This window comes from Mesocricetus auratus, unplaced genomic scaffold (genome assembly GCF_017639785.1).
Source record: "Mesocricetus auratus isolate SY011 unplaced genomic scaffold, BCM_Maur_2.0 Super-Scaffold_4256, whole genome shotgun sequence".
NCBI classification, from domain to species: Eukaryota; Metazoa; Chordata; class Mammalia; order Rodentia; family Cricetidae; genus Mesocricetus; species Mesocricetus auratus.
This window is the reverse complement of record NW_024429182.1, coordinates 116,472,829-116,485,297: the sequence shown is the minus strand read 5'-3', so window position 1 is coordinate 116,485,297 and position 12,469 is coordinate 116,472,829. Positions and strand designations below refer to the sequence as shown.

The 12,469-nt window shown below is 41.2% G+C and overlaps 1 protein-coding gene across 2 annotated transcripts in view; it reads right to left on the bottom strand.

Moving 5' to 3' along the window:
- Positions 1-12,469, bottom strand: part of Blm (BLM RecQ like helicase) — a 77,679-nt gene that overhangs the window by 41,208 nt on the left and 24,002 nt on the right. For both annotated transcript variants that reach the window (XM_040729605.1, XM_040729609.1), the window contains 5 exons: positions 9,485-9,653; positions 6,596-6,723; positions 4,961-5,093; positions 4,013-4,680; positions 1,729-1,920 (listed from right to left, as the gene is read on the bottom strand). In XM_040729605.1, the coding sequence (XP_040585539.1) occupies positions 1,729-1,920; positions 4,013-4,680; positions 4,961-5,093; positions 6,596-6,723; positions 9,485-9,653 (1,290 nt within the window). The remainder of the gene's footprint in view (positions 1-1,728; positions 1,921-4,012; positions 4,681-4,960; positions 5,094-6,595; positions 6,724-9,484; positions 9,654-12,469) is intronic.

Sequence of the window (12,469 nt, the reverse complement as noted above, 5' to 3'; positions counted from 1 at the left end):
GGCAATATAAGCAGTTTCTAAAAATCCTAAGTCTAGGACTAACATGACTGCTTTTAATATAATGAAATAAAATATACAATAATAAAAACAAAGATTTAGGCTCAGTATTAAGACACTCCTCAACCCTACCTCCTACCTCAAGCCCTGCTGAGGGTTCTGCACACACTGGCAATAGCTTTCATAACTAAGCTACATAGACCTCAGGATTTAAAAACCATTAGGTCAAGTCTTCTAATAAAGCTTTAACTACCAGTACTGTGATTTTTAAGGTAACAGTCCCAGTCTTCCTATGAAATAAAAGGGTAAAACTACATGTGTACATAATTAACAGAAAACAATGAAAAAGAAAGCAGGTGGTGCACACCTTTAATTCCAGCACCTGGGATGCAGGAAGGCAAAGGCAAGTGATCTCTGAGTTCCAGGACAGCCAAGGATACACATAGAACCCTGTCTCAAGCAAACAAACAAAAAACACAAAAAAGAGTTGTCCAAGAGAAACTACTTGGAATCTTTTTATTTTATCTGTCAAGAGATTGAAACCAGTCTTTAATCCCAGCACTCGGGAGGCAGAGACAGGAGGATCTCTGTGAGTTTGAGGTCAGCCTGGTCTACAGAGTGAGTTCCAGGACAGGGTCCAAAAGCTATACAGCGAAATCCTGTTTCCACAAGAGGGGGAGAGGAAGAGAGGAAGAGAAAGGGAGAAAAAGGAAGAGGGAGGGAGGGAGAACTTGAAAATAGCTCCTGAAGCTGGGAAGAGCCATTGAAAGCCTCTGATTAGATGGCTGCCAAAGTCCTTTCAAGAACCACAGCAGGGTTGAAATGGAGGCACAGTGTCACTAGTTAATAAAGTCTGGAATGTGGACAAACCAGCACTGTCTCATCTTTAAAAGCAGTCTGAGGTCTGGAGAAAGCTCACTGAAGAAGTCTGGCAATGAGAGCGTGACTGCCATGGAAGGCATGTAAAGGTGGAGGCTGAGAGCTGACTTCCAAAGTTGTCCTCTGACTTCGTGTGCGTGCCTTGGCGTGCACAAAGCTCTCCCAATGCCCACCATATCTACGACTATGTGATAATAAGAAATAAATAAATTCAGACCATTCTGAAAGAGTTCAGATGTCAAGTCAGCTTCCGATCCTAACCACTTAGCCAACATTCTTATGTGTTTAACATCAAATCACTGAGCAGCTCTTAGATGCTTTTTTTTATAACAACCCATAGTCCTGGTCTCTTCAAGACTGAGGCTAAGAAAGAACCACGCTGCATCCTTTTCATTTGGGCCTCACAAGTGGACGCTATACTGCATACTGTCCTCAACAGTATGGCTTGTCCATGGCACACCCCTCCCTGGAAGCCTGGGCCTTTACTCCAGAATGGATGACCAGAACCACCACGGAGCACTAAACATTAGCCAGAAATGGTCATGGTCTCTCATATCCATCTTCTGTTCCCTCCTAGGCTCATTTAGATTAGAAAAAAGAAAACTTCCCAAAGAAAAACTCTATATCAGGTCAACCCAATGAGCTGTGAGTTCACATCCTTAAGGAGTTAGAAACCTTATCATGTCAACAGAACAGAGGCTGAAGTGACAGACTTTCTTACTGTGGTTTGGGGGGTTTAAAGGGTCCCTAAACAGTAAGAATAACGGGAGCTGTTCTTTTTGTTTCTATTAAAGAGCTTTCATTTAACATCTGCCAATGGACTCCTGCCAATTCATATCTAAAAATACATACCAGTGGGCATTAGGATAAAACAATCTTCACCGAGCAGCGCAGCATTGATCGCCTCTAGCTGATTAGTTCTAAAATTATGTAAGCCAAATTTCTTATGAAAAATCTTCATCATTTCTTTTGTATGAGGAAAATTAAGACTTTGAAAATGTTCATGTTTCAGATTTTTTGATGACAAATTTTGTTCCAACTTATCTACAAAAACAATCAATGTTTAAAAAACGTGAGTGTATTAATACAGTACCAGTTTAGCATTCACCTTCCCCCAGCAGAATCAATGGCACACTTTCTCTACAGCATACTTTAACTGTTTACACGGCTTCCTTCCCAATTAATTTCAGATGTTCCTCAGGACCTAAATCTAGTCTCTCCTTGATTTTTCTGTAGTCCCTATCAATACAATTTATCCATCTTTCCTCCTCCCCCTTGGTTTCAAGATAGTCATACCCTTTTTACTTGCTTTATTTCTTCTGTGCTAGCAAGCAAACCTGCGGTTTGTACGTGCTAGGCTGTAGTGCACGATCACCAAGACACAGCACAGTGTGCAGCACACAGTGACTACCCCCCAGCCACGCTACTGGCTTTGAATTCCCTTTCCAGCACTGAGCTCTTGACACATTCTTATCTGGAGATTTTCTAGTCTTAAAATCTTAAACATAATCTGTGTGCAGAGAAAGACTAGCTGTTTCCTAATGTCCTCCTAAATTCCCGTCCTACACACATCCAACTGCCTGTACAACACTGCTTTCTTTTAAAAACATTTTTAAAATTTATTTGTTATTCTAATGGGTATGAGCGTTTTTGTCTGCATATATGTCTGTGCTCTACATGAGTGCCTGATACCAGGCCAAAAGAGGGTGTTGCAGTCCCTACAGCTGGAGTTACAGACAGTTGTGAGCTGCCATGGGAGTGCTAGGAACCTAACCCAGGTTTTCAGAACAGCATTTGTAACTGATAAGCCATACACACACACACACACACACACACACACACACACACACACACACACACACACACACACACACACACACACACACCTACTTGAATGACTTTCCTACTGAAAATAACCCTTCTCAGCTGTGCGGTAAATCAAACTCTGCCTTCTGACTTCCCTGTTTCTGTGAATGGTGTCACAGTCACCCAGGTCTGAAACCTCAGTGTCACCTGAACTTCTCAGATACTTCTTCACTCTCTCACATTTCTCTCTGCTCTGCATCCTCACTGGGGAAGCTGTGGTTCAAGAGAACAAGAGGCTCTCACACATCAACTCTGGCAGCTCCTCTCACTCCAACACTCAACTGTCTCAGAGATAATTGCAGACATCGAGTATGACACATTCTAACACACCAAAATAAAACCATTAGTGGCTATTTTAAAGGTCAACAGCATCACTGTAAGAACAAACTCAGCTATTAAGTCATCAATGCAAAAATAGGGAGGGCTGTACTTCATAAACCTTTGCACATGTCTTCTTGTTTCAGTAAAAGCACTCTGAAAAAACTTTATAGAGCTGACGCAAGCCTTTACATTTATTTAGGCTTTACTGAGCTTCTGCAGTGGCTTAGTTCATTCCTCATTAAACTGCGAGCTCCAATATGGCTTCTGTGAAACCGTCCAAGAGCCCAGCTCAGGACATGGCACCATGAGCCTTCACTGATCATTTAAAGCATGTTTTGAGACAAGGTCTCACTCTACAGTCCAGGCTAGTCTCAAACTCACTGTCATCTTCCTGCCTCAGCCTCCCAGGTGCTGCTATTAAACGTGGGAGCCACCATGATTAACTTAATATACATTAAATTTCTGATTTCATATCTTCCTTATGCTGCCTCACATTTTAATGTTGTGAGACATGAACCAGTTCAATCCTTTATAAATGAATTGCTTCTCATCATCCAGAATTCTAAAAATATGCATATTTAGAGCATATAAATTCACCTTTTTTATTTTTGCCTTCCCCCAAATCACTAAAAATTTGGCACTCACAGGCCTTATTGTTGCAGGGACTAGAAAATATTAGTTTAAAGGCAGAGCGCATTGGTGATGACTTCAGAGCCTTACTACAATAGGTTATAATTACACATTTATAAACCTACAGCTGCTACAGAGACAAAAGAGCAACTTGCTTTTGAAATTGTGATTTGTAATTCATATTATCAGTAGAAATTTGCATAGAAACAATGTGGTGCTCAGGCAATAATGTGCTGCTATGCCTTTTATTATACAATTCTTATTTTGGACAGTTTTGTTTTCCTATAATATTTAAGCATCTAATTCATTTTAGACTTACCAGTGTAATTCTGAATTGACTCTGAGAGCATTTTATTTTGAGCAGTTGACACCACTGGAAGAGACTTTGTCTTGGCTGAAGAGATCCTCTCTGACAGAGATTTAATAGGCCCACCTTCCTTGATAGGTGGGTAGGCAGCCGTGGAGGATTTGCTGGCTGAAAAACTGTGCATTATATTTTCCCAGTCGTCATCATCATCATCATCAAAGTCATCAATGTTAAAATTATCAATATCATAGGAAGCCTGGACTTCTCTCTCTAAGTTATTTACTAAAGCAGCGTGTTTATTCTGATCTTTCACAGTAGTACTTGTGAGAACATTTCCTGGGAAAGAAGTGCTTTCGTTTCTTTTTTCTGTCCTTAGTGTTTCAGCCCAGTTGCTACTTACAAAGGACTTCTGTAAATGAGAATTCAATAACGGCCTTTCAAGGAGATTCTTCGTGGTGGCTGAGAATCCTGTCTTCCCTGGAGTGGTGGTTGGTAAGCATTCCTCAGTAGAAAAGGAATGTGAGGGAAAGGATGGAGAATTTAACTCTTTACTAGGATGCCCCACAGGGCAGGAATCACCCTGCACAGTGTTACCATGTGAGTCAGGCCTGCATCTCCACAGTGAACTCAGAAGACTGACATCCTTTCCATTAAAACCAGCTTTGGCCAGAAGCTCCCTCCTGAAGAAAGAGAACATATTAGATGTGAATAGTTTGCTATAGTAGCTGTGAAGTCTACTTTCATTTTTTAACCCCAACAGAAACTATAGAAAAAATTTTCATTTTTTCCTGTCTCAAAAACTTAAACAAATGGTTTGAAAATTAAGTAAGTTTACAACACAGTGATGGGGCCTATCATCCTTATGTCTAGGCCAGAAAGCATGGACGTTCTGCTTGTTTCTTTACTCGGAGGAGTGGAACTGCAATCAGATATCTTCCAGGAGGAGGATGATCACGATACCTTATGTTTCGCTGTTGAAGCAACTCGTTCCCACAATTCAGAGCTTTCAGTTCATCAATAGGAACAGTATCGACTAATTCACAGATGTGCTCCATCACACGCATAAGCTGCTGCTGTACACTCATCTGTTTGTCTATGAAGCAATTACAAAGAAAGAGCCCCAAATGTCAGGGAAGCACTCTGCTGGTGTGCTGCCTCACAAGCCACCCCAATTTCTTTATTAAGCCCCACAACTAAGAGACACCATTTCAGAGGAGCTGATGTTTCCAACGAAGGAAGAAAACAAATGATTCGGGGAAGTAATGTAAGCAAAGAAAATGCCCACTCAACTTCACATGATATGAAGGAGAAAAGGTCAGTTTACACGGGCTCCAGGAGACAGTATTCTCTAGAGGCAAGGAGATAAGAAAGGGCAAAAAAAATGTTCAGAGAATGAGACCACATGGCCGCAGATGAGAAACAGTCAGCTGACGGGCTTAAGGGGCAGGAAGGAGACAAAAGTGAAAAACAGGGCCATACTAAAACTGTCAGGACAACCATGTGCATGAGAAAGACCCAGGAAGTGTGGATGTCCGCTGGCAACTCTGGGACAAGGACGCGGCTGTGAGGTATTCAACAGTGAGCTGCTGAATCCCCGTCATTCTGGTTCTCTATGTAAGGAGCCTCAGTCTGGAAAGAAGAGACTTTACAATCATCTGAAAAACTTGAAGCCAAGGCAGGTTCAGAAATACCAGCACATACACAGTGGTAAAGAGTCCAGATCTCCCTGCTAGACAGACTACATCCCACCTCAGAATACAAGGAAAACCCTGGGTAGGGCCTCAAAGGAAAGTGAAGACAAACACTATTCTTTTTAAAATCACTTTAAAGAAAATGATTGTCAAATTTACAACCTAGTGACCTTGTTGTCAACTCAAGGCAAACCTCTAGAATATATTATCAAAATGCTGCTTTGTAGCTCTACAAGAGGAAACAATTATGGAGTTAGGAAGAGAGCATAAAAACAAAAGAGTCATCTTAATGCTCTGTCTTTGGAAGGATTACTAGACTGGCAGGTAACAATAGCTGCCATTTCCTGATGGCCTACAGTAAGTACACCCTGAAGTCCAACAGTTGTCTAGCAAGGCAGGCAGGCTGGTGCTGCATGCCTACAATCTTAGGTCTCAGGGAATAGAAGCAGGACCATGAGTGGCTGAGAGAGGACTCAAAAGATGTGTGTGTAAAATTTACAGAACTTTCTGTAATTTCAGTACTCAAGAAGCCAAGGCAGGAGGATTGCCAAGAAGTTCAAAGTCTGCCTGGGTTACATAACAAGACCCTGTCTCAAAACAAACAAACAAAAACCAACAAAATATTTCTAGGGGTTTTTAATTCACCTAACAAGGATTACATTTACATAGAGGCAAATCTTGGCTCTACCTGTGAAATGAGTCAACAAGCAGCATTTTCAAGACAGAATGAGCCTTGTGAGATGTTGAGTTCAGGATGACAAAAAAACACTAGCTAATAAACGAAGTAGGATGATTTATGGTATCAGAACAAAGGATACAGTACATACACCATTTTATACTATGCAGCTACAGTATGCAAATACAATTATTTTATTTACAGAACTGAAACATATGGTTTTTATACCGTCACAGTCTGTATTGGTTCTTGGATCAGGCTTCTGTATAGGCATTTCCTCTGGTTTTGACAAAAAATCTTTTGAGGTACTAAGAATGTCTTTCTCTTTGTCAGAGTCATCAAGATCCTTTAGCATACTACAAGAAAAAAAAGTTAAATCAATCATGTTATAGACGAAATGCACACAACTTTGTCTTCCACTCTTTTACAATAAATATGTAACAAATAAAGGAAAGATTTCCTTTTCTTTTGTTTGTTTTGAGACAGGGTCAAGGTGCACATGATGGCCAAGAACTTGCTATATGGTTAAGGCTTACTGCCTCTCCTTTCTAGTGCTGATATTAGAATCTGGATGGGATACATGTTTGTATCTCTCTTTAGCTGACCCTCAAGTCTCCCATCTTCTGGTTCCAAGAGACCCTTTCAATTTCTATCTCCAAGTATACCCTTTCAGTTATACTAGGCGCCAATCAAACTGCACCACTGACATTCTGTGTTGTCTAGGGTGACAGATTTTGCTCTTTCAATTTGGAAAACCCACTGTCCCAAGCTCTCTGTACCCAAACTATACATGTTCTTAGAGTCTCACACATTACTTCACTGCTGTCCCCAGAAAGCAGTTCCTCATGACACTGTTTTCTGAGATTCCAAGCAGTTTTACCCGAACTTTTTGTATTAAGCCAATGTGCATCATGTATGCATGTACATATATATTTGTTAGATATTATATAAATATATTAATTAAAAACACAGCCTGTTTGATTGGACAGAAAAGTATTTTAAGCTAGGTGTGGATCACACCTATAATCTCAGCACTTAGAGGTGGGAACTGGAGAATGAGTTTGGTGCCATTCTTGACCACAAAGAGTTTAAGTTGAGATCCTTCCTAAAATGCAAACACAGTGCTGGGAGATGACTTAGTTCATAAATCCCCTGCAGTGCAAGCATGAGGACCTGAGTCTATATCCACCTCATACACTGAAGAGGCAGAGAAAAGTGGATCCATAAGGAGTGGCTGGCCAGAGAGCCCAGCCAAACTGGTGAGAGAGCCTATCTCAAAAATAAACAATAAATAACATACAATAAAGAATCCTAATAGTAAGAAATAAATATGCATAAAATTCAAGCATATATTAGACATAATCTATCCAAGAAGCTTCTATTTCAATTTTACAATGTGTGTTGGCTTGAATGAAAATGGCCCCTATGGGCTCATAGGCACTATTAGGAGGTGTGGCCTTGTTGAAGGAAGTGTGTTGCTGGGGGTGGCTTTGAGGTTTTAGAAGCTCAAGCACATCTTTCTCTCTCTTCCTACTGCCTGCTGATCCGATGTAGAACTCTCAGGTACCTCCCCAGCACTATGTCTGCCTGCACGCTGCCATGTTCCCCACCACAGCAATGATGGACTAACCCTCTGAACGATAAGCCGGCCTCAATTAAATGTTTTCCTTTATAAGAGTTGCCTTAGTCATGGTGTCGCTTTTCAGCAATAAAACCCTAACTAAGACATAATATGTACAGTTATTCACATTAGGCTGCAACGGAAAAATAATCAACCTTGTAAGTAATCATTTCCAATTGCTAAATATCTAAATATTATGCTTTGGATATGGAAGAGTACTGTTTGAAACTCCTGGCGATGCCCTTTTGAGAAGTTGTAGAAATCTTTGGGACAATGGGTGCAGCTGGCAGACAGAGGCCACCAGAGGTGGACCTTGAGAGTTTAGCTCAGCCTTTCTTCCAGTTCCATGTTTACATCCTGTCCACCTGCACTTGAGAGTGACCGGTCATAAGCTCCTGCTCCACATGCCTCCTACTGCGATGGACAGTACCCTATGAAACTGTAAGCCAAAGTAAGTCCTCCTTCTCGGACACCGTCAGAGAGATGAGAAAAGTAACACGCTAAGCAAAGGAACTCAGGGAAGAACTTAATAAATTAGGAAAGAATAAATTTTAAATGTAGCACCGGGCGTTGGTGGCACACGCCTTTAGTCCCAGCACTCAGGAGACAGAGGCAGATGGATCTCTGTGAGTTTGAGGCCAGCCTGGTCTACAAAGTTACACAGAGAAACCTTGTCTGGAAAAATCAAGAAACACTTCCTTCTCTTCCTAATTCAGATGACACACTACAGGGATCTGTTTCTGTCAAAATAGTGACTTAAACGGGGCTAGAGAAATGGCCCAGCTGTTAACAGCACTGGCTGCTCTCCCAGGGGATGTGGGTTCAATTCCCAGCACCCACATGGCAGCTCACAACTGTCTGAAACTCCAGTTTCAAGGGATCCGGCCGGCATCCTCACACAGACATTCATGCAGGCAAAACACCAATGCACATAAAACATAAGTAAATGAATTATAAAAAAATAGTGACTAAACAATATAGTAGTAGATATCACACACTTAACTGGACTGAGATATGGATCAGTCAGTTATCTTGTCTTAAGTCTCTGGAGTAGGAGTCTTTCAGATGTGACTGGTAAAATAAAACAGTAATCCCTCTTCACCCCCATTATGGTAGTTCCCACCTGTAATCCTGACACTTGGGAGACTGAGGCAGGAGGATCCTGGATTCAAGGTCAGCCTGAGTTACACAGAGTTTTGTTGTTGTTGATCTTTGAGACAGAGACTCACTTTGTAGACCAGGCTGGCCTCAAATACAGAGATTGTCTACACTGCCTCCCCAGTGCTGGGACTAAGGGGTCAAGCCACCAAACCTAGCTAAGAATGGTTTCTAAACAACCAATAAATAAATAACAATGTTTGGATGCTTTCATTTGAATACAAAATAAACCAAAGAAGCACAAAGAATACTTATATAGAAATGATATTATATAACTAAACTACATTACTTAAGGCATCTTAGAAACAAACAAGAACCTTTATTATTAACTATTTAACCTGCAGCATTTTGAAGAGGAAGAAGCTGGAGAAATGATTTCTTCTTCTGGAGAAGGTGGAACAAAATCTATATCATCATCATCATCATCATCATCATGCTGAAAGTATAGAGCTTTCTCAGTTGACTGCAATTTAGCTTCATCTACGTGGTTCTTCTTTTCACTATTATCTAGAGAGAAACAGTTGGCAAACAGATTATTTGGATAATCAATGACACGGGAGGCACAAGCTCTTATGAGTGATTGCTGTTTTGGGCAAGTCATACACAATCACAACATTTTATATGGCGTCTCCTGCAGGTTGATGTTGGCTGACTTCTTCACAAAGAAGAGAGTCAACAGGAAGAAGTATAGGGCTGGACTAAAGCCAGAGATTTGCTCAGGGCATTCAATACCTATCTCATGTTTCGTTTCTTCTGTTTCCTACTCATTTAAATAAGAGCAATGTGCAGCAGGTAAGTCTAACAGCACAAACACTTGGGTTTGTTTTGTGTCTGTTTGCTTGTTTTGAGACAAGGACTTGCCACACGGTCTAGACTTTTGGACTGTTTATCTTGCAGACTCCACCTCCTGATCCAAGATCACAGGTGTGCCCCCAGAGCGGGTGTACACACTGCTGCTATACAGATAAACCACCTCTGTCACAGAGTGGTCTTAGCTACTGGTGCTCTCTGGTTTTGCCTTTACCATGCACCTAGTATCCTCTTAAGAAACAGCAACACAGTAGATTAAAAAAAATCAATCACTTTTCAGCCCTCTCTCATTGTGCAATAATTTTAATGGAACTGAGTGTTTTAAGATTTTAGTCTCAGGATATGGCATGTACCTGTGACCTGAGCTACTAAGGAGGCTGAGGCTGAAGAATGGCATGTAATTCTAGGCACCCAGACACTAGGCATGCACATGGCACGCAGATACACGTATAGGCGAAAGACCCATACACATGACATTTAAAGAAAAAGATAACAAAGATAAACCAGGGCCAGCGAAATGACCAGTGGATTGAATAATTGATGCTCAAGCCTGGTAAGTCGAGCTTCAAACTCAAGAGTAGATGGAGAGGATGGATTGCAAAGTTGCTCTCCTGACTTCTAGCATCCCCACACACATACCCATAATAAATAAAAGAGCTATTCAGGAAATGCCTTTAAACACATTGTTTTCAATTTTATGTATGAGTGATGAGTTTTGATTTTATGTGTGTATTTCTTTATTTACTTTTGAGGTAAGGTCTCAAATTTTAAGTAGCTTTAGCAGTCCTAGAACTCACAGAGATAAGCTTGCCTCTGCCTCCTGAGTTCTGGTGGTGTATGAGTGTCTGCCAGCACGTGTATGCACCATGTGCATTGCTGGTGCCCTCAGAGGTCAAAAGAGGGAATCAGATTTCCTGGAACTGGAGTTATGGGTGGTTGTGAGCCACCATGTGGGTGCTGGGAACTAAACCCAGGTCCTCTGTAAAACAACAAATGCCCTTAACTGATTAGCCATCTATCTCTGTAGCTCCTGTTCCATAATATAATCATACACCACATGACATTCCTGCCAACAACCAAGCTCCTACAGGACAATGGTCGCCTAAGTTAAGATAAAGCCAAAATACTTATATAGTGCAATGCCTTACTCTTCTGTTTCTGGTAATACAATTACTTACAGTATATAATACTCGACATAATGACACGGTGTATATATTTACTAATGTATTCCATCTAATGTAGAACAGTCTCATACAGGCCCTTCAAGAGGTATTCTAAACTGGGTGTAGTGGCACCTAGGAGACAGAGGCAAGTGAATCTCTGTAAGTTCCTGGTCAGACAATATAGTAAGGCAATATAGTAAGACCTGCCTCAAACGAAAGAACAAGTGGTATTGTGTAAGAATGCACAGGAGGGTGCTGGGTGGTGGTGGCATAAGGCTTTAATCCCAGCACTTCGGAGGCAGAGATAAGCAGACCTCTGTGAGTTCAAGGTCAGCCCAGTCTACAGAGCAAGTTCCAGGACAGCCAGGGTTATGCAAAAAACAAAACAAAAAAACAAACAAAAAAGGAATGCACAGGAGAGTCCAGTGTGGTGGTTTTATAGACCATTAATAAAGAAATGAAAGGAGAAAGGTAGGAGAGAAGGAAAGGGAGGGGAAGGAGTGAGGAAGGAAAGGGAAAGGAAGAAAGGAAAAGGGTGAATTCCGTTTGGTAGCTTATAACCTTAATTTTAGCATTCAAGAGACAGGAGTATCCAGAATGTAAGAGTAGGGGCCGGAGAGATAGCGTAGCACATTAAAAGCACTTGCTACTCATGCAGAGGACCTGGGTTGCAGCTTTTAACCAGCTGCAACTCCAATTCCAAGGGATCTGATGCCCTCTGGTATTTGAAGGTACAAAGCACATACAAAAAGCACACACGCGCTATCAGGTAAAACACTCGTTCGCATACATATCTCTTAGATATGGCTTCTACTGCTGTGATGAACCCACCATGACCAAAAGCAACTTATGGAGGAAAGGATTTTTTTCATCTTACAGCTTGTGCTCCATCATCCAGATAGTCAGAGCAGGAGCTTGGGGAAGGAATCTGGAGGCAAGAATTGTTGCAGAGACCATGGAGCACGTCTATTAGCTTGCTCATCCTGTTTTTCTTACAGCACCCAGGACTATCGTGGGGGGGGGGGCAGCACTATCTAGGGAGCTGAACCCTCCTAAATCAACCATCAACCAAGAAGATGTACCACAGGCCTGCCTGCAGGCCAATCTGATGGGGGAAAGTTTCTCTTCCAAGTAACTCTAGTTTATGTTAGCTGACATAAAACTAATCAGTACAACATAAAATAAGGAAAAAGAAGAAGAAAACATTTTGCATGGCTCTACAATCAATGTTTTTTATGGTTTAAGTGTGACTACAAGAATTAAAGTTTAAAAATTACAATGAACTAAAAGTAATTATTGAGAAAGTGTATAAATACTGCAGTATTTATAATCTACTGAATGGCTAGCAAC